The sequence below is a fragment of the Trichoplusia ni genome, chromosome 5, assembly GCF_003590095.1.
Source record: "Trichoplusia ni isolate ovarian cell line Hi5 chromosome 5, tn1, whole genome shotgun sequence".
NCBI lineage: Eukaryota > Metazoa > Arthropoda > Insecta > Lepidoptera > Noctuidae > Trichoplusia > Trichoplusia ni.
Window position 1 is genome coordinate 10,138,154 of NC_039482.1, and position 16,942 is coordinate 10,155,095.

General features: G+C 37.7%; 3 protein-coding genes across 4 annotated transcripts; 2 read left to right on the forward strand and 1 right to left on the reverse strand.

Annotated features, from left to right (window-relative positions):
* Nucleotides 1-631: 631 nt before the first annotated feature.
* LOC113494451 lies at nucleotides 632-4,509 on the forward strand. Of its 2 annotated transcripts, XM_026872788.1 has the most exons (7): nucleotides 632-904; nucleotides 1,114-1,238; nucleotides 1,816-1,894; nucleotides 2,472-2,528; nucleotides 3,268-3,455; nucleotides 3,815-3,915; nucleotides 4,005-4,509. In XM_026872788.1, the coding sequence occupies exons 1-7, from the start codon at nucleotides 823-825 to the stop codon at nucleotides 4,201-4,203; spliced, it is 831 nt and encodes a 276-aa protein (XP_026728589.1). In that variant the 5' UTR covers nucleotides 632-822; the 3' UTR covers nucleotides 4,204-4,509. The 2 variants fall into 2 exon arrangements, with proteins under 2 accessions (XP_026728589.1, XP_026728590.1); XM_026872789.1 differs by lacking the exon at nucleotides 2,472-2,528.
* A 300-nt stretch (nucleotides 4,510-4,809) lies between these two features.
* LOC113494452 (cilia- and flagella-associated protein 45) lies at nucleotides 4,810-11,061 on the reverse strand. Its single transcript, XM_026872790.1, has 12 exons — nucleotides 10,880-11,061; nucleotides 10,417-10,609; nucleotides 9,991-10,192; nucleotides 9,649-9,784; nucleotides 9,282-9,417; nucleotides 8,678-8,813; nucleotides 8,114-8,292; nucleotides 7,761-7,910; nucleotides 7,183-7,287; nucleotides 7,019-7,098; nucleotides 6,544-6,640; nucleotides 4,810-6,142 (listed from the first exon to the last, which is right to left on the reverse strand). The coding sequence occupies exons 1-12, from the start codon at nucleotides 10,969-10,971 to the stop codon at nucleotides 6,056-6,058; spliced, it is 1,593 nt and encodes a 530-aa protein (XP_026728591.1). The 5' UTR covers nucleotides 10,972-11,061; the 3' UTR covers nucleotides 4,810-6,055.
* A 337-nt stretch (nucleotides 11,062-11,398) lies between these two features.
* On the forward strand, nucleotides 11,399-16,741 carry LOC113494453 (S-adenosylmethionine mitochondrial carrier protein homolog). The gene is made up of 7 exons (XM_026872791.1): nucleotides 11,399-11,871; nucleotides 11,955-12,075; nucleotides 13,254-13,399; nucleotides 13,672-13,770; nucleotides 14,129-14,284; nucleotides 15,590-15,689; nucleotides 16,223-16,741. Exons 1-7 carry the CDS (start codon nucleotides 11,815-11,817, stop codon nucleotides 16,399-16,401), a joined length of 858 nt encoding a protein of 285 aa, XP_026728592.1. The 5' UTR covers nucleotides 11,399-11,814; the 3' UTR covers nucleotides 16,402-16,741.
* Nucleotides 16,742-16,942: the final 201 nt, after the last annotated feature.

Here is a 16,942-nt window from a genome sequence, read left to right on the forward strand (position 1 = left end):
AAAACTCGAATACCCACTTCAATTCACGTTTCGAGTTTAACTTTCTAATTTCTGAACGAAACACACAAATTCAAACTGTAATAAATTTAAATCTACTCTGATTCAGATTCATTACTAAAAAAATTATAAACTTTTATAAATTTGTTTCTTGTTTTCATGAAGTTGGCTCAACCACCGTTTTTTTTTTATAAATCTAGATTATCATAAACCGAAAACAGTTTATTTAAGACATACATATATAATTACTGTAATTGCAATTAATACTTGTAATTCTGTATCTAAGATTTAAGAAGAGTAAAATGAGAATGCAGATATTATTTTTATTTAATATTCGGAATGTTGTTAAAAAGTATGGGTCTCTCGTTTAGGATCTTCGATCAAAATGAATAAATTCGTTTGGATACATTCCTATATAATGCAGGCTAATGATAGTTAATCAATAAATAGTAGCGCTCACAGATATGCGTTTTTTCTTACCAGAGTAACTGGTATAGTAATCGAAGTAATTTTGAGTTATTTGTATTATGAAACGACTTTTCGTTTTACTTATAAGCACAAATATACAGTTCCTTATTTTTTTTACTCTTTTAATGCTTGTTGTTTACTCTGTGCTATATTGCTTTTTGTACGAGTATCCGAAAGCATAATTTAAAAATGGCCGTTTGTGTTTTGTTTTAATTTTAGTTTCTCGTTTGAATTTTCTTCTTATTTATTTTTAAATGTAGGTTTGTTAATGTTATAAACACTAAATCAATCACTTAACTAGTGTATCAGATCATTGTTAAAGTGTTGTTAATTTGCTAAACTACTTAGTGAGTAAAAATGCCGCGAACGAAAAGACCTGTGAGGAAACAGGAAAAGAGTTCCGAAGACGATGATGCATTGAAAAAGCTAAATAAACTGGGTAAGAAGTCATAATATATTAATTTAAAAATATTGCGGCATAATTCTTCTGTTAAGTTTTTCTTCAAATTTTATAACATACCACTCTGTTTACTTCAAAGAAAGTATTATTAACATTCTTTACTACGGTATTCTTGAGAACATTACACCTATTTCAGGCTAGAACACAATGAATTTTCCCTCAAACTTATTAAAATTCATGTATTGCAGTGACAGATCAAAAGAATAAAATAGATAATCGGGCGCATATGGAGCTAAGGAACGTGGAACTAGCGTTCAAGATATTGCTCGGATCTATCAGCAATACGTACCTGACGAAAACAGTTGGACAATTGGTAAGATCTTGTGGTTATGTTAATTGAGACTTAGCACTAATGTGGGTATGTGAAAAACCTTCGTACACTCGCTTTCTAAAGATTGTATAATGCTGCAGATGGCATGAAGAAGCCTAACATTGGGATATGAAATGGTCTTGACTTCTCGGAGTTGTTCTAAAGTAACTTGTGTTGCTGTGTCAATATGCTTCCAATGTTTATGTTTATTACCCTAGTTTTTCGTTAAAATGTTTCATTAAACTAAACTTTATTTATGACTGATGGACATGAAACATACACAAAATTTTTAGTGTAGCTTCCTTTGAACTAAAATGCAATTGAATTGGATAAGCCATTTCTGAGTTCATGGAGCGACGCACAAGAAAATTTGTACTTTCGACTTCAGTATCTTCACATTGTATATGTATAGGTAATTTATAATATTCATATGTTTTTTTAAAATTAAATGAATCTTTGGTGTAGGTTTTCACTACTACCTGACCATATCCCACTTTAGGCTAAATCCCTTACAACACCTCTATCTATGTTACACAGTATAAAATTAATGCTACAGTTAACTTTATTAAATTATTCACAGAAAACAGAACTGCATTTGAAAGAAGTGACAAACACAAGGAGGACTCGCCACTCAAGCCGCTCAGCATCGCATGATGATGGTAACAAATATATTATTAGCTAAACCTTCTAATAACTGTTTCTGGAAGGCTGCCATCATCAAAAAAACAACAATTTTAAGAATTACTGATCATAGTAATAATTTTTGTAGTTGTCTGTGCTGTATACTAAAAACTTTCAGAAACTGTTGGTTTCAGTTTTATGTTGGTTTCATCATTTACATTTTAGCACCATTATTAGAAGGGTTGATGTTTCTAACTTACAATTAGATTGTAATTTTAATTTTTGTAGAAATATTTTGTAATATATTATTTAGTTGCTTTTGTAGATAATTGAATTATTTAAAAGAATAAGCACAAAAGAATATAATTCTTGTGATTCTTTACTGTAATACCATTTCGTTACAAGATCAAGAAAGTTCTAATTTCAAAATACTGAAATTATATTTCTAACTTAGACACTTCATAACCTAATTACCTTTTCAATCTATTTTTTTAATCTTGTCTGAGAACCTCATGTAAATCTTCCATATTGCATTTGTCCTGTCACTGGTAAGTAGCCATGCACTAACCCCCTCGACCACAATGTTTCCACTAACGGGGCGCTTCCTTGGGGCAGGGTATCTGACGGAGAACTCGTCGCACGGCTCCGGTGGCGCCGGCAAGAAGCATCTCGGTGAGTACACTGCTTTTGAGCTGGCCAAATGTGAAATATGAGCTTCAATATTAATGTAATTTGCATATATGTCCAGCAGTGGAGGAATATGGGCTGCATATTTGCAGCATACTGTTACAATATTATTCTTGTCAGATGTGGTTTAACCTAACAGATTACAAACTTGCATCTGTTGAGCACATACACATGCTTGTCATATGCAGGGATCAAACCCTAAGCTGTTTATAATTGGTCTGGTGACTTATTAAATACTTGGGTATCCATGCAAAATATATACACATCAAAGTTGTAGAAATGCCATTAAGTTAAAGGTGTTCTTTGTCATACCCATCATTTTTGGCCAGTGCTATCATCATCAGTTCTTGAAAGTTTCATTATTTTAGACTCTTTCTTAACATTATCATTGGAGATGTAGACTATAAAACATTTTACTAAATCCATAAAAAGTCGCTTTTTAATGTAGTTAATAGTGGACAGATTTATTTATTTAGATATAACAAGCAAAGCTATTGAATTTAAACATTTCCAGTCTTTTATTTCAGAGCTCGTATATACAGTTTTTTTTATAGAAAGTATCCGTACCCATTGTACATTAAAAGGTGCACTTATAACCAAAACTTAACTAAATAAAGAAGTTATCGTCAACGGATTTGGATGGGAGTATTTTGAGACCCAGACCATACGACTGCCAGTGCTACGATAATGTCAGTAGTTATAAGATAGTGTATGTACATTACAGCGGTCCCCTCGTCGTCCAGCCGCTCGACGGCGGCGGCGCGTCGCTCCCGCTCGGCGGACGCGTCGTGCCGCAAGCCGGCGCCGCCCACGGCCGCCAAGACCGCCAGCAGGCGCCGCTCGCGCTCCGTATACCGCACGCCCGCATATAACAAGAACGCCGCGGTTAACTACCCCGCCATCACGCCCAAGGTAACCCAGTAAAAATGACACTAATATTTGAGAAAATATAAAGAATGAGTAGGTTGAATTTATATTCCCAGCAATTTGGTTTTAAAAACACAAGGTTTTCAAAGAAGTGTATCATATCGTAGAATCTGGCCGGCTTACATTAAAAGTTTGGCTAGTTGGTAGTTTGCCATCGCATTCCCGTGCTCTCAGTTACAAGAAAAGGGTGAAGCACTCCAGTGGTTTTAGCCGGTACTCTTACCGGCTCTCTGACAAACCTCACTGCCTTCCCCAGGGTTGAGAAAGTATGACGATTTCCCCGGGTTAAGAAAATGAGAGATGAAGTCTAAGGTTTACATTTTTACCCTTATGTTTGTGTCCAGGTAACTCCACAAACTCCGCTGACGGTGTTGCGCCAGCCGCGACAGGGAGAGATGGTGGTGTCCATGTCCGGCTCGCCGGTTATGGTGCCGTCTTGTTACACGTGAGTAATCAGTAAATAACATAAAATAAAACGAACTATGTTAACAACGAGAACATGCAAAAAAACTTACATTTGATCATTGTTTCCAGTTTGAAACCTGACGAAATGGCAAACTGCAACATTCTCCTCCAAGACGGCACGATGCTGTCTCTCCAGCCGAAGCAGCTGCGTCAGTCGCAGGCCTACATACCGTTCTCGCTCATGGACTCCAAAGTGCTCGACCAGCTCAAGACCCTCAAAGACAACTTGGACAAAGTGGTGAAACTTGGGGAAAAAGCTATCAAGTGATCTTAGCATTAAACTAGTTGTTGAGGACATTCCTACCTTTGGGAATATTCTATAGTTAATAACTTGCAGTTGATGTTCTCTTCATTAGCTGCGATTTTACAAAGACCTCTTTTTAATATTTACCAGTAATTATTAGTGTACTAGTGATTGGGATAGTCCCAGGACTTGGTAACTATAGGAAATATTAGTTTTATGAGTGTGAATGTTTTATTGTTTATGAATTAATTCTTAATGTTATGGCTGACTTGTGTATGTACCTTTTTAATTATAATTATAGTATTAAAATCTTGACTTTTGACAAAATGAGCATTATTTTTAATACTAGCTTTCCGCCCGCGGCTTCGCCCGCGTCGAGGTCGGTTATATCGCGTTTCCAAGAGAACTCTTCAAAAGTCCGGGATAAAAACTATCCTGTTCTTTTTCAAGGTCAACTCTATCTCTGTACCAAATTTCATTAAAATCAGTTCAGGGGTGTAGACGTGAAAGCGTAACAGAGTTACTTTCGCATTTATAATATTAGTAAGGATGAATCCCTCAATATTAACAAGACATTAACAAATATGGTATTATATTGGGATTTATGGTTATGTATTATTAAAACACTTAAACTTTTAAACCACAATTTATTGAACACAATCACACACACACAAACGCACAAATATTGCGACCAGTATTAAATTCAATACAAACCATAAGTCATAAAAAATATTCTAGACAGTTACATGTTTGTCTCGACTTCGACAACAATTGCTAAACATAAACATGGTGTTGTCTAGAAACATCATGCTTTATCGACGCTGACCGCTAATTAGTTGTAAATCAAAATCCAGTAAATAGACGTTCTACCACCCATTCTGGCATTCAGTAAAACGGCAATGAAAATGCTAGCCCTTAGAAAATCATAGCGAGTTTACTGACGCAACTACCCACAATTATGTGCGCCACAATCGCCTAGTCGGTTGCAAAAAAAAAAACGTCAAGGCAATAGATGATGTACCCAACAAATTTGGTACTTACTTAAACGTCATATTTAATGAGCATGGTGTTAATTTTTTAAGATGTTTTACACCTCTCGCTCATTATATTTAAAGTTCATAATGTAAGCTGTCTCAAGAAAAACAATTGAGGTTTATGCACCAGATCTATGTCTTGGATATTGACTACAATAAAAAAAAAGCTAAGCATTTGGTTAAGATTTGTTCCGAGGGTCCACCACCACGCCTTAAAGAGACAGCGCAATACAAATCGTAGTGTGTCATCCCTCTTCTACACTCGCAATGTTATTACTTCAAGACGTGATTGGTAGGTGTGCTGGTCAGAAGAGACTCCACTCATAACAGAAGTAAACTGGTGCTAGTACTTCACGAGAAAGTACTTTCTAAACTTTTCAACCCAAATCAGAAACGCGGAAAGAATATTATTATTAAGGCCACCTTTAATGTCAGTCTGCCTCAGTACTTACGAAACAGCTGTGCCAGGGATACAACTTGTCTAAACAGAGTCACATCAACATCAAAAATAATTCTGATGTTCTAAAATGTTAAGGATACCACTTGGAAGTGAAAAATAGCAACTAGGGCAGGGTGCAAACGTATCCTGTGCCAGTCAGATACAAACTACCGGTATGACTTCAGTCTTCCGTTCGCGCAGCGCCTTGCAGAATAGGTACATAAGATAACATACATAAGTTATATTAAAAACAACTGTCTATTAAGTTTAAAATATCCTAGGACCCAAAACAGGTACTTAGGTAATTCGTGAGTATTATAACTATAAAATTAAATTAAATATAACCTTTGTACAAGGCCCTACAAATCAACACACAATATACAATATGAACAGCTGGGCGGTTCTACTGCGAGTATCCGTGCTTCGTGAGCGTCTGTTCGACCTCCTTGACGTACTTCTCTGCCACCTTCTGTTGTCGCATAGCAGCCACCTATAAATACAGCACACTTTTATAGTTCATAATGAAAGAGAAAAGACCAAGGTAGATAATAGTAGGCATGTCCATGCATATTGTAGGCGCAAGTGCAAATCCTACAAAGATTAGAAACGCGAAAGTTTGCAAGTATGGGTGTTTGTTCCTCTTTCACGAAAAAAACACAGAACGGATTCAGGCGAAACTTGGTACACAGATAGTTAAAAAACAGGATTAGTATATAGGACATAATTTTTATCCTGATTGTATGTCGCTGTGGGATCAATTCCGTTTTGTTAAAAATCCATATCAAACTACTCAACAACATATTAACAATGTCTTCTACATAGCCCAACTTATAGGACTTCCGAGTCTTGTCAAGTTCTCCCTCAATCTTGACAGAAGCTAACTACCCTTACCTTCTGCTTGATAACGGCTCTCTCGTACTTCTCCTGCTGTTCCTGCTCCATGCGTAATGCTACGCCTTCGTTGTGAATCTTCTCGCGAAGCTCAGCCCTGAATTACAACCACACAGATTTGTAGAAAAATTGCAGCATCATCTCCTTTCCTATTCTAACCAGTGCCGGATTAACCACGTACCGAGAAAAGCAAATGGTGACCGTAATAACAAGCAATACCTCATTTTAAAAATTGATCGCTTCCCGCACAATTTTTTGTTAGTAGCTACTGTTTGCACAGCAAAACTAACAGGAGAATTTGAGAACTTTAAGCAAAGTAAAGAGGGGTCTTTTCCGAATTTGTTACAGGCACCGGGTATCGCCATTGGCGGCTTATAAACAGTGTAAGCGTGTTGGTAGTTCATTTATCATTATAGAATAGAGAAGTCTTTAAAATCAGCTCTCAGGTAACTCAGTGGTACTGATTAGTCCTTACCTGGCCCGTTCCTTATTATTGATTTGCTTCATAATAGCCTGCCGATGTTGTTCGATTTCAGCCTTGCGTTTGTCGTCCAGCTAGCAATAAAACGTGGAACATTAGTTCTAAAAATGTTCTGGTTGATAAAATGCATGTAATACACATATTCGGGTTTGCTTTACCATTTTCTCCTTACGAATGAACTCTTCATTCTGTCTGGCGGCGTTGTTGAAGCTCTGCTCGTCCTTTGCTATCTCACGCGCGATCAGCCGGTGGATGTCGTTAATCTGAAAAACGGTAATGGCCAATTTTTAAGTAAGTTTATAAGTGTATAAGCAAAGAGGGGTTAAGTTAAGCAAAGAGAGTTTTCTCCGCTTTTGCTGCGAGTGTCGTGTGAAAAGCGAGATTCGTGGATCACATTTAAGTGCGTTATGTGACGCCAAATAAAGTGTAGTCAAAGTCGAGTGATTTCACAATTATGACAAAACGTTGTTTCAAAAAACCTGTGACGTCACATGTTTGTAATCGTCATGCAACGTAATTTTATCCTAGCTTTCACTACAAAGAAATTTACATGTATTGATAATTATCTCGTCTCTTTCTCCACTTTGTATTTCTATAATTTACATTATTCAAGACCGAATAAAACAACACATCTTGACAATGTGATGTCCTGAAGCGTCTCGATAGTCCGTCTCAACATTTCGCTTGACAATAACAAAGACAGCATGACAACTATAAGAGTTTAGCTCCCACTGACCTGCTGCACGCGAGCCTCGTGCAGTTGTTTCATCTCCTTGTTCCGCTTGATAGCGGCGTCTCGCTCTCGCCGCCGGTACTCACGCTCCACGTCCTCCTGGATCTTCAGGTTGCGGATGCGATCCAGTTCCTCCTTCAGCTCTTGTTCGGCCTGATACGAAGGAAATACACTTATGGTGATAGGATTGAAAGGATACTTCTAATCAAACCTATTTCCTTACTATACGTCAACGATACAAAAAAAAAAACGAATGTCTATTTAGAATACCCGAACCTTCATAACTTCTCTCAAGTCAAGGTGTTTTTTTTTAAATTAGCCGTTGTTTCTTTTGGACAACCTATCTAGGATCTTACCTTCTGTGCTTTAGAGATGTGGTCGATCCCCTTCTGCTTGGCCGCCTTCACGGCCTCGGCCTCCGCCTTGTTCTTGGACTCGCGCTCCTGCTTCTGTTTGAGGAAGTTCGCGATGCGCATGTCCATGATGCGCTCCTCCTCGTTCTGAAGCTGCTTGTAGTACAGCAGCTCAGCATTACCTTGGAATGGAAAAATAATGGAATGTTATTTTTTCGTTTAGGTAAAAACATGTCTTGATTCATCGAATCGAATGATATTCTCCTATTAATCTAAAAGTCAAATCTAAAGACTAAGCTTTTGAAGTTCTACTGAAGCAAATTCAGGTTGACATGCTAACTTTTCCTGTATCGGGAGTCTCGGGGGCTAACTTAATTCATTTTTCATTTTATTTCTGTCTGTAATTTTACAATGACAAGTAATAATGTTTAAATCCCAACTCCTGCCGCGCCGCGATAATGTGAATAGCAACTCTTTCTACCGGTACAAGGTAAAACTTAAATAGCCCTCCCCGTTTGATGGGAGATTAATTAGGATCTCTGTCACATAACACCATGGCACACTCACCCTGGTCCAGCATCTCTTTCAGCTTGTGCTGCCGGTAATGCTTCTCCTTCAGTTTCTGCGCCTCGTCGATCTGCATCGCGATGTTGGCCTGGTTCACGCGGATACTCTCCTCTTCTATGCGTTCTGCTTCCATAATCTACAGCATTACATCGCGTACGTATAAACAAAACTCTTTTGCGTTTTTTTATTTTCAACTCCACTAAAACCTGAACAATCGGGTACCTTCATAAATATTAAGCAGAAGATTAACTTCTTATTACTTATAGTTTTTGTTATAATAAATTAGCATAATGTGTTCCATATTACCGCGTGAGAAAGTTTATTAAAATACATTTATCTCAAGAGTAGTGCAATAAGACGCCGCGCTGGCAACACATTTGACAGGGATCGCTTTAGGCTAGATTGGTGGAAGACTTCTTAAATAGTCTTTTTGTTCTCAGAGACAGACACTTAAGAAAATTAGGTACCTTGCCCTAGAAACACCAATTAACAGAATGGATGAAAAAACACGTTGCAGTTCTGTTTTAGTGACATCATAAGATACTTGACTTCTGATAAGTGCATAAGCACTCATTCCAACCTAGTGGTAATAGTGATGCCATACCTTGGCAGTCTCGTGAGCCTGTATCTGCTCCTTGAGCGCGGCGAGGTTCTGCAGCCGCAGGTGGTGGCGCCGCTCCTCCTCCTCTTCAGCGCGGTTCACGGCGGCCATGCGGTTCGCTTCCATTATGGCGTCCAGTCTAGTAAACCAGCAGTGCCTTAGTACTTATTCGATCCTACCACAAATATTCTTTCGAAGGGAAATTTACAAATAAATAAAAGAAAATGATCTGCCATCCTTTGAAAAGCGGGTTCTCTATGTGAAATACATGTTAAGAAAATTCATTGAAATTATCCTTTAACAGCCAAAAGTGAAAAAGGATCTGAATCTGAAGGAGAAGCCGATAATAGAAAAAATAACTGTATCGTACCGTCTCTGCTCTTCATCAAGTTCTTTCTGAATAAGTTCCTTCTCTGTTATTTGCGCGTCCCGTATGGCGTGACACTTGGATGCCAGGATGATGCGGTTACACAGGCGAGGGCCTTGCATACTGTCCGCGCGGATTACTGCAAAGAAACGTATCACAAACATATGATAAGCAAATGTATAAAGATTAGACTATAAATGAGTAAGGCTGTACTGATTGTGTCTAGACGATGGACGTCCGGTATCGGCGACTCAAGATCTCAACTACGATCAGAACTGCTCTGGCAAGGGTGACACAAAAGAGAAAAAGATGTGGTTAATTGTTAATATTCCCAGTTTCCCTTACTCTCAGCCCTGGACATGGTATGCGCGGCCTGGTCGGGTCCCTCCAGCTCGGGGTCTGCTGTCCCGGTGGCGGTCTCGGCCCCGGGCTGGACCTGCAGCATCTTCTTCAGCTGCTGTTTCCTAGCTTCAGACTGCTTCGCCGCCTTCTGGATGGCAGCCTCTTGGGCGTGCATGGCCGCTAACTGCTCTTCTTGAGAAATTATCTGATTGCGCATGGGAATAATGTTTAGAAAGGATTACAGGGATAACTACAAGTAATAAAGGTCAGATAGAGCTGATCGGAATTCCAACTGCATCCATAACGTTATCCGGTAGCAAATTACAAAACTTTATTGTTGACTTTACTTGATAAATCTGTTCATTAGACTTGTGCGTGCTCCAAAATTGAATCTGCAAAAAAGAATATTCTATTCCATCAAAGTCTTACCGTGGCCTGTTTCTTCAGTCGCTCGAATTCGTTTTTATGTATTACTGCTGGATACAAGTTGGGCTTTTTCTTGGGTATCAGCAAGTTTCGGAAATTCCCCATCTCTGGGATCAAGACGATCTCCTTGCGCGGCTGCTCGCATTTGTGGATGGGCTTCTTCGTGATGGGGAACTTTAGGCGGCATTGTGATGGTCTGATAGAACAATTATAAACTCACATTAGCGAATAAAATTATAAATTAACATATAAAAAGCAGAGTTTTTAAAGAAGGACAATTTGGATTTGTGTATCACAACACATCTAGGGGGTAAGGTAGTCCAATGAGTCCAAATCTATAGTTGAAGCGTGAGTGTATAGAGTTTAACACCTACTCCACTCAGCTGAGTGTGATACGAGTGAGTTCGCCTGTACTATTGTCTCTAATTATTTGTGGTTCACGAATTTTAAACTGAAGGCCCTTTACCTATGTAACTGGTAGCAACCAGGTTCTTCTCCGAAGCGTACTGTATGGTAATTTATGCCTTCGTGGCCGGGTTGCTTGCAAACTTTAGGCATAGTAAAATTTATAGAAAACTAAATAAAAAGGCAAAGAAACGTCGATAGTTTTACACACTTGTTAAACTGTTGCTGGGCAACCGTTATTTTGTTTATTCGAAGTTAATGGCTGCGCCCACATTTTGTTCACAAAATAACCCTCTTGACAAGGTGTTGTTGTTTTACCATCTGGGGCTTAATATTCCATGAATAACATGAAAAATAATTTAAAGCTGAACCAATATTTTAACATACATTATGATTGTAATTGTAAATAATGTAAGGTTTAACCACATTCACGGACGAAATATTATAAGTCAAAATAAAAGCTGATTTCTGACTTCTGTCAAAAAGGCAAAGGTCGTTCCATGACTCTAATGTTAAGTTGATTAGCATTGAAATCATAAACTGATAGACCATTATGCTCAAGATGTCTAAATGATTAAGGGCTTGTCATAGAACCCGGGAAATATTTGAAATATTTCAAGAAAATAAATTCTATTTCGTAAATATTAATTAAAATATCACAGTGGACTTTATGTACTATAAAACTATATAATACATGTTATACATAAAGTATTATTATAATAAAATATCCTGAAGCACTCATAAAAAATACTTTTTACAAGAGTATTTACTATCAACTTTTATGCTGTAAATTCATGAATGATGAAATGTTTATCCAATTACGGTACAAAAATTGTAAAGTTTGTTTAGTACTAATGAAAACGTAGTGAAACTTATAATTTGCGGCCTTAATTCTTGTTGTGTTGAAGTGAATGAATTTATTAATTTTGAGGTTATTTCATGCTTATTTACATAACTGATATTTATGTTTCTGGTTGGGTTTTTTAAATAAATAAGATGGCAGAACTGAAAACGGCAAAATCTTTGAAATCTGTTTATGTTCCGCCGCTGTTTGTAAGTATTTGATTTTGTCAATTTGAAAACAGATACATAGAATATGATGAAATGTTTGATAAAAATTGCCTTTTACTTTTTAGGCTGGTGCATTGGCTGGGCTATCAGTAGATGTGGCCCTGTACCCTCTCGATACGTTAAAGACCAGGCTGCAGAGTTCTCAGGGCTTCCAGAAAGCCGGAGGATTCACAGGAGTCTACAGAGGTAAGAGTAATCTTTATAGATTGAATGCTAACTGCCAAAGAAAAATGCCAACTAACAAAATTCACTCAGTAGTGGGTTGTTAATAATGTTCTATTCAAAACAGGAAAACATTGAGGCTCGATAACTAACATAAAAGAAGATGTATTGATACTAAGTATCCTCTGAGAACTGTAGACTAAGGTCAGAAGAATGTAGAATATTCATCATGCTCGCCTTTTCCCATTTATGTTGGAATCAGCTTCCAGTCTAACTAGATGCCACTAAGTATCACTTTTTTGTAAGGAAAGATTGGCCATCTGCACTCCTCAACCCGGTTACCTGGACAACACAATACTTCATAGTTAGACTGGTTGTCAGACTTTCTAGCTTCTGACTATAATAACTTAGAAACCCATAACAACTTAGAAAGATATGATAATAACAGCCCGGACCCATAATTTAACATGCCCTTCGAAATATGGAGGAACTCTTTACGCTAGAGATGGTGACCCATCCACGGACCAACCAATTGATATACTTCTAGCTCAGCCTCAGCATCAAAATCTAGAATATCATAAGTATATACAAATGTCCTAAATAACCATCTCCATGAATGATTCAATCTTTTACTAAAATGATAAAAAAGATAGTTATTTATTATCTTATCTTAAAAACCATATTTCATCATTTTCTTGTTTTCCTTATGCAGCATGACTTGATATTTTTTACAATAACCTGTTTAACAATGAAGACTTTAATTTGCATAAGACCTGATAATTATGTAAATTTGAATAAGACAGGTATTGAAACATTAAACTTTTTCTGCAACAGTTATTTTTATTTCACAATTGATATTAAAAGATTAAAGATTTTTGGTCTGCTTAATTTTAAATCTTAACAAAAAATAAGTAACTTTATTTTGATCTATTTAAAACTTTACATATCTCAATAATGTTTATGTGTGTGAAATAATGAAAATGTTTTTCTCTAACACTATCATTTTGCACAGTGCAACTTCATTTTTATTTAATAGATTCTAGATATGCCACTTTAAATATAGTCATTGATATAGACTATTGGATAACATTTTATATATTCACCACACTACTAAGTAGTCAGCATAAGGCTTTGTGTACGTCTAGGGCCGAAACAACAAATATTTAAAACTTTTTTAACAATAACTTTTTTTTTACTCTCAGGTCTATTAACAGTAGCGACAAGTTCTATGCCCACAACAGCCCTCTTCTTCGGTTCCTATGAAGCTACCAAGTATGTGTGCCTGCCTCTCGTGTCTCCACAGTATGCCCCATTGGTGCATATGTTTGCTGCCAGCATCGGTGAAGTAGTACGTAAAAATAATATCAACATAAATTAAATTGGTCTTATGCAGTGTACAGTTAAATGTAAAAACTCATTTTTCACTAACTTGGTGAAGATCCTTTAATAATCTTATATTGTGCAATAAAAGATTTCTTAGGCTATAAATTAGTATTGAATAGGGGCCAAATAATAAACGGAAATCAATATAGTAAGCTAATGCCCCTGCTCAGTTTAATCTACTGTTAGAAACATTGTCGAAGAGATAATGTTTAACGAGATTGTTCTCTTGTGTAACAGTTGGCGTGCCTCATCAGAGTCCCGACAGAGATAGCCAAGCAGAGGAAGCAGACGTTCGTCGGCTCTCAGACGAGGAGCAGTATATCTATATTGATGAATGTAAGGTCCATGGCCACATGATTCCAACCTTGATTATATTTAAATTAAGGAATGCTGTTATGACTTCAACTGTAATTATAAATGCCGCCTTTGTAAGAATGGAAATAAGTTTTCTGAAAAAGTCAAGTCTATCTGAAAAATATTGGATGTCTCAAATTAAATTAAATTAACTGTATATGTTGTTAGGTAATAATTGGAACATTATGAAACGCATATTAATAATATCGGTTATGAATTTGCCAATATTGTTGAAATTTGGCTGGTCATTGAAAAAAATCCTGTAGATACCCATAATTTCGAAACCTCGCTGGCTTCAGTAGCTATGCCTATCCCCTACTGTAGTATGTCCTGCGTGCAGGCGTACCGCGCGGAGGGCATGTTCCGCGGCGTGTACCGCGGGTTCGGGTCCACGGTGCTGCGCGACCTGCCCTTCAGCTTCATCGAGCTTCCCGTCTGGGAGCTGCTCAAGACCTGGGTCCGGAACCATCGCGACGGGGAGATCACCTCCATACAGGTCAGTGGGGAGCTTCGAGGTCACTGTAGCTTGAGTTGTTGGGTACAAGTGTGAAGTACAAGTCTTTATATCATTTTATTGTAATAATAAAATTGTATTATAAAAAATTGGTGAAAGCCCTGTGAAAGTGATGGGGCTTTCGATTAGGCTTAAATTAAATATTTTATTTTATTTAAATCTGTTTCCCGTTGTAAGCCTATAAATTGTATAAGATTTAATAGTCCACTTGGATTTGAAAAATAAATATTACCAAACTTGAACGTCCACTGTGGAAAGTCTACTTTAGAATTTAGGGCATGGTAATAAAACACTTTTTACAAGAACATTTTATAATTGATTATATAATTTGTTTGCGGTTGTACAGAGTTACCGTTTACATAGGGTACACAACTCATTTGTGGGGCTTAGTGTTCGCCTCTACAATAAACTACCTCCTAGTTTATTGGAATTGCCATTCAACTCATTTAAATCAACGGTTAAAGATAAACTATGCAAGAAGGCTTATTATACATTAAATGAGTACTTGAATGATAAAAATAGTTGGTCGCCGTGATTAACACAGGACGGTTTTAGTGTGGATTAATGTATGACGTGTTATTACGATTATTATGTAATTTGATAGGCATACTTTATGTATGTAACATTGTGTTACCTATTTTGTTTTATTGTTAGTATGATTATACGCATAAACGTATATGTTCTTTATTAGAAATTTTGACATGTATAATTTTATTAATTATAAAATTGAATGACGTAGCAATTTATGCCGCCTCCGTGTTCGGGGCTGTGCCAGGTAAATCAACGTTTGGGGTATTTCTTTCTTTGAGTTTTATTTTATTAGCCGGAAGCAGATACGTCATGCTCCCTAAGTCGTCACTGCCTGCGGTGGCGTCTTGGGTCGGGTCACCTCCTTCCCTCTAATATGGCGAGGGAGGTGATGGCTGACCCTTGCGTCATACTCGTGAACGGGTGCTGCTTGCGGTGGCTGGTCGGTCTGCTGACCTTGGCCGAGTACTTGACAGTTTAAGTTCATAGTGGCTTAGGTACCACGACCTCAAATATTTGTTTGTTTGGCACGGTACCTACACACTTATTTTGATATATTTTTTAATAATTATATTGTAAATGGAAAGACAGCGTGCTGCTGGGGAGTTTGTTGCGCCGTTTCTTCTCTCACAGCAAAAGCACTTAGGAAGCGGTGACGGGTGGGCAAAACTGGGTGCTGTCAATGTAATTTGACCTTCAAAAAGTGCTACTTAGTAGCCTTATTTGAATAAATGACTTTTGATTTTGATTTTGATTTAGAGCGCGTTATGCGGGTCAGTAGCGGGCGGGTTCGCGGCGGCCGTGACCACGCCGCTCGACCTCGCCAAGACACGCATCATGCTGGCTGAGGACTACACCGGTATATAGATACATAGATAGAATATTCCTTATTACACACCACATAAGCACCAAAAATGCTACCACATAGCCATAGTAAGATGTAGGTGGAAGAGGGAGGCAGGCCTTTGCCCTGCAGTGGGATACTGGCTTTTAATAATAATGTACTTTGCCAATGTTAATCCTCATTAAGAAATGATCATATTATTAGCATGGATTCAGTATTGCGGGTTACCGCAGATGAGTTCGCCTCTAAACCTCACCGCGTATAATTAATAGTGACTACACTAGGTTTAAAGGTTTTTTAATTTGGTGACAGCTGGACTAGCAGACAGGGTTCTCAAAATTAATTATTGATACAATCCTACTTTCAAATAATCGCGAAAATTTTTCATGTACGATACTCTTTCACGCAATTACGACTGAACGGATTTAGACGAAGCTTGGTACACAGACTGTTTTTATCTCGATTTTATTTTCCCATGGAATCATTAACGATGTGTAGCAGGCGTACCTTAATATTTAGTAATATCTCTCCCTATCTCCTCCCGCCAGTGACCCGCAAACTCCGCATCCGGCCAGTCCTGACCAACATCTACGTGGAGTCAGGGCTGCGCGGGCTGTTCGCGGGCGTCACGCCGCGCATGACGGGCTTCATGCTCGGCGGGTTCGTGTTCTTCGGGGTCTACGACGACTCCAAGAAGTACATCGAGAGGTATCTGGAGGGGAGGTAACGGGGGGGGGGGATCTTACTGCAGGGTAATAAGGTAGGTTAATGTGCTAACACGAGCAGTTGTTGTTATTGTCAGTCATTTGTGGATGTATTGAGGAATAGGTGCGAGTGTGAACCAATATTTTTGACTTGTAGGTTCACAAGGTAGCTTTCACAACAGGTTCACTTGTATTGTAAAAATGCTACTTTTTGGCCTTTTTTTAGTCAAAAAATCACAAGTCTTCAGAAGTAGCAACTGTTCTGAACGATGTATTCTATACTATGCTATGAACAAATTCCTCAGTCTCAATTTCCAATCTTTTTAAATATATGTTGACAATACTTTTCTGACACCGGCAAAATTCATTCCTAAGAGAGTTAAAAACCAAATTTAACCAACTATTGGGTTAATGTTATTGCATTGACAAAAGATTGTGCTCCAATAACTTGTTAAATTATATTCGTTAAATCATTTTACTAATTAATCGTGTAACGATTATTTTTAAATTTTGACCGAAAACAGACCGTATCTGTTGCCAAGTATAGTATTTTAGTAGGCAATA

What these genes read in the sequence shown, in the direction of transcription:
- LOC113494451 (XM_026872788.1), top strand. Translation starts at nt 823, where the DNA reads ATGCCGCGAACGAAAAGACCTGTGAGGAAACAGGAAAAGAGTTCCGAA. An exon ending in CGAAAACAGTTGGACAATTG is followed by an intron (nt 1,239 to 1,815) that starts GTAAGATCTTGT and finishes AATTATTCACAG; the next exon opens with AAAACAGAACTGCATTTGAA. An exon ending in ATGGTGCCGTCTTGTTACAC is followed by an intron (nt 3,916 to 4,004) that starts GTGAGTAATCAG and finishes CATTGTTTCCAG; the next exon opens with TTTGAAACCTGACGAAATGG.
- LOC113494452 (XM_026872790.1), bottom strand. Translation starts at nt 10,971, where the DNA reads ATGCCTAAAGTTTGCAAGCAACCCGGCCACGAAGGCATAAATTACCAT. An exon ending in ACATCTCTAAAGCACAGAAG is followed by an intron (nt 7,911 to 8,113) that starts GTAAGATCCTAG and finishes CCTTCGTATCAG; the next exon opens with GCCGAACAAGAGCTGAAGGA. An exon ending in AATAATAAGGAACGGGCCAG is followed by an intron (nt 6,641 to 7,018) that starts GTAAGGACTAAT and finishes GTTGTAATTCAG; the next exon opens with GGCTGAGCTTCGCGAGAAGA.
- LOC113494453 (XM_026872791.1), top strand. Translation starts at nt 11,815, where the DNA reads ATGGCAGAACTGAAAACGGCAAAATCTTTGAAATCTGTTTATGTTCCG. An exon ending in ATTCACAGGAGTCTACAGAG is followed by an intron (nt 12,076 to 13,253) that starts GTAAGAGTAATC and finishes TTTTACTCTCAG; the next exon opens with GTCTATTAACAGTAGCGACA. An exon ending in CTGCCAGCATCGGTGAAGTA is followed by an intron (nt 13,400 to 13,671) that starts GTACGTAAAAAT and finishes CTTGTGTAACAG; the next exon opens with TTGGCGTGCCTCATCAGAGT.